The sequence below is a fragment of the Otolemur garnettii genome, unplaced genomic scaffold, assembly GCF_000181295.1.
Source record: "Otolemur garnettii isolate 467f Iridium unplaced genomic scaffold, OtoGar3 scaffold00087, whole genome shotgun sequence".
NCBI lineage: Eukaryota > Metazoa > Chordata > Mammalia > Primates > Galagidae > Otolemur > Otolemur garnettii.
This window is the reverse complement of record NW_003852482.1, coordinates 8,177,495-8,181,153: the sequence shown is the minus strand read 5'-3', so window position 1 is coordinate 8,181,153 and position 3,659 is coordinate 8,177,495. Positions and strand designations below refer to the sequence as shown.

General features: G+C 51.0%; 1 protein-coding gene across 3 annotated transcripts in view; it reads left to right on the top strand.

The window, feature by feature from the left end:
• MIGA2 (mitoguardin 2) overlaps nt 1–3,659 on the top strand; it is a 34,775-nt gene that overhangs the window by 8,344 nt on the left and 22,772 nt on the right. For all 3 annotated transcript variants that reach the window (XM_003794911.3, XM_023516222.1, XM_012808253.2), the window contains 3 exons: nt 1,376–1,488; nt 2,380–2,497; nt 2,788–2,918. In XM_003794911.3, the coding sequence (XP_003794959.1) occupies nt 1,376–1,488; nt 2,380–2,497; nt 2,788–2,918 (362 nt within the window). The remainder of the gene's footprint in view (nt 1–1,375; nt 1,489–2,379; nt 2,498–2,787; nt 2,919–3,659) is intronic.

Here is a 3,659-nt window from a genome sequence, read left to right as displayed (position 1 = left end):
CCCGCCACAACGCCCGGCTATTTTTTGGTTGCAGCCGTCATTGTTGTTTTTTGGCGTGTCGGGGCTGGGGATTCAACCCGCCACCTTAGGTGTACCTGGCTGGCGCCTTAGCCAGTTGAGCTATAGGCGCCGAGCCAATGCATTTTTTTAGAGATAGTCTCACTGTGTCACCCAGGCTGGAGTGCCATGGTGTAAACATAGCTCACTGTAACCTCAAAATTCTGGGCTCAAAGGATCCTCTTTGCCCCAGCCTAGAACTATAGGCATGTGTCACCACACCTGGCTAATTTGCAATATATATATATATATATATATATATTTTTTTTTTTTTTTTTTTTTTTTTTTTGAGACAGAGTCTCACATCTCACTTTGTCACTCCTGGCATCATTGCTCATAGCAACCTCTAACTCTTGGGCTCAAGCGATCCTCTTGCCTCAGGCTCCCAAGTAGCTGGGACTTCAGTCGCTCACCACAACACCCAGCTATTTTTTCTTTTTTTTTAGAGATTGGGTCTTGCTCTTGCTCAGGCTGGTCTCCCAAACTGCTGGGATTACAGGTGTGTGCCACCATGCTTGGTCTGTAAAAATATTTTTTGTAGAGATGAATTCTCACTATGTTGCCCTGGCTGGTCTTGGACTCCTGGCCTCAAATGAGCCTCTTGCCCCAGCCTCCCAAAGTGCTGAGATTATAGATATGAGCTACCATGTCCAACTCCCTTTGTATACTTTAAAAAGTTGTTAAAAGTTGTTGCCCCAGGCTGGGTACAGTAGCTCATGCCTGTAATCCTAGCACTCTAGGAGGGTGAGGCGAGTAGATCTCCTGAGTTCAGGAGTTCCAGACCAGCCTAAGCATGAGCGAGACCCCATCTCTTCTAAAAATAGAAAAACCAACTGGGTGTTGTGGAGGGTGCCTGTAGTCCCAGGTACTCGGGAGGCTGAGGCAAGAGGATCACTTGGGTCCAAGAATGTGAGGTTACTGTGAACTACAATAACATCACAGCACTCTACTCAGGGCGATGGGAGACTCTGCCTCAAACATAAAAAATAAAACAGAGTAAAAGGTGTTGCCTCAAATCTCTTTTGGAAGGAGAATTCTAAGCCAGTCACTGATTCAACAACACAGGGAGGGTGAGTAAGGAGGCAGAGGTCTAGCTGGTTTGGGCCCAGCCCTGTGTTGGGGGACAGGGATGTGGCAGTGAGCAGGATAGTAAGGAGAGGTTCATTGTACATACTTAGGGGCCTCTACTGTTACCCTGACTCAGAAATTCTGTCAGGAAATATTCCCGCTGAGGAGGAAGGGGAGCGTGGCCCAGGGGCTCACCTGTGCAGAGGCTGGATGGGATGGCTGTGTGACCCCACCCTCCTTTCCCACACAGGCTACTCCAGCCGGAGGGTCCAGAGCCCCAGCAGCAAGAGCAACGACACGTTGAGCGGCATTTCCTCCATTGAACCCAGCAAGCACTCGGGCTCCTCCCACAGTGTGGCCTCAGTAAGCAGTTAGGAGGGGGCACAGACGCAGCACGAGCTCAGCTCCCCCCTGAGGACCCTCCCCTTGGGAAGCATATGGACTAGTAGGGAGAGCGGAGCAGAGGTTTCATTCATTCTCGGTCACTCATCCGTCCACACGGCTCTCAGAGATTGTCACTGATTACTCCTTAGGCTGAGCATAGGGATGAGAGGTGGATGGGGCAGAGGAGAGACACTGATGGTGTCTTGGGGAAGACAACATGTCCATGAAAGGACATCATCATTTGCTCGGCAGACATCACACAAGTTCCTGTGTTGGGCCAGGGCTTCTGCCAGGCACCAGAATGTGGAGATAAATGTGACAGAGGGGATTGTCTTTGTCCAGGAAGTGGCTGTTGGTTCATTCACTCATTTAGTTATTAGATCATTTAGGAAGCACTGAGTCCCAGCTCTGAGCCAGGCCCTGCCCCGAAGACACAAGAGTAAACAGGAGATGGCTTTTGTCCTTGAAGAGCCCACAGCCTGAGTGGCCCTCACTTGGATGAGAGGTGTGGCTGATAACCAGGCCCTGCCTGGCCACACATAATGGGTACTCTTTATCTTCCTTGCCCAACTGGTAGAGGAGCTCACAGCAAGGAAAGATTACACTGGTAACGCTCAGGGCAGGGTTTATAGGAGGCTGCTGCTTCCTGGGCTGGGTGCTTGTGTTGCTTCTGCTGTGACAGTTTCCATGAGGCACAGTCACTCACTTGGAGTCTGTGGGTCCAGGTTGTTCTTAGGGTGTGGCCAGGGCTTACCTGGGGAGGTTATGTGGAGAGGGTTCGGGCCATGTGGCAGGATGGGGGAGGTCTCAGAGGTGTCCTTCAGAGAAGCTGTGAAGGCCTCATTCTCTGTCTTTACACTGATTGCCCAGATGGCAGCTGTGAACTCATCCAGCCCCACAGCTGCGTGCTCAGGACCGTGGGATGCCAGAGGGATAGAGGAGTCTTTGACCACCAGTGATGGCAACGCTGAGAGCCTCTACATGCAAGGTGCAGGCCAGAGGCTCCCTGGCCTCCTCCTCGGAACCTGAGCTCAGGTCCCTTCTCTGGGTTCTGCTTTGCCCCATCTTTTGCCCTAAACACTGTATTCAATGGGTTTTAGCCATTTCTGTACAGGGGACAGTGCCCAAGAACAAATCTGGTCTGAATGAAGGCCCCCAAACTGACCAGCCCTGAAAAAGTGATCCAACCCAGCCACACAGTCCTGTCCTTGCCATTCGGAGCCCCTTCCTGAGTGAGACTGGGGAGCCTAACTCTCTCCTTTTCCCACCTCTGCTCAGGCATGGAACTGTTTGAGGAGGCTCTGCAGAAGTGGGAGCAGGCACTGAGCGTGGGTCAGAGGGGAGACAGCACTCCCACACTGGGGGATGGCCTCAAGAACCCAGAGACTGCTTCAGAGCCACTCTCTGAGGTAGGTGCCCCGTCCCCTCTACCATCGGAGAAGCTTGGCAGCATTGAAGAGGGGACAGCCAATCCTCACTGCTGTTGCAAGCCTGATATCCCTGAGGTTGTTATTTTTTCATCTATAAGGATATTATTCAAATTAAGTAAAACAGTACTGGTAAAGCGGCTCACGCCTGTAATCCTAGCCCTTTGGGAGGCTGAGGTAGGAGGACTAGTAGAGGCCAGGAGCTGGAGACCACCCTGGGCAACATATCGAGACTTCAACTCACAAAATTTAGCTGGGAAAGGTGGTGTAGTAATGCCTATAGTCCCAGCTGCTCAGGAGGCTGAGGCAGGAGGATCTCTTGAATCCAGAGTTTAAGGTTGCAGTGAGCTATGGTGAGTGACACCACTGCATTCCTGCCTGGGGGACAGAGCAAGACTGTCTCTAAAAAAAGAAAATAAACAAAACAATTTATTACATGCTTAGTACAGTGCCTGCCACTTGGATTTATTCAATAAACAAAGCTGTGATGAGAGTGACACCCTCTTGTCAACTCTGGAAGGAAATGTTCCTGAAAGACCAGATAGAAGAGGACCCTGTTCAGAGCTGACTGGATCATAGAGCCTTTGTTTCTTTTTGATTTTTTTTGAGACAGAGCCTCAAGCTGACCCCCTGGGTAGAGTGCTGTGGCATCACAGCTCACAGTAACCTCCAACTCCTGGGCTTAAGCGAGTCTCCTGCCTCCACCTCCCAAGTAGCTGGGAC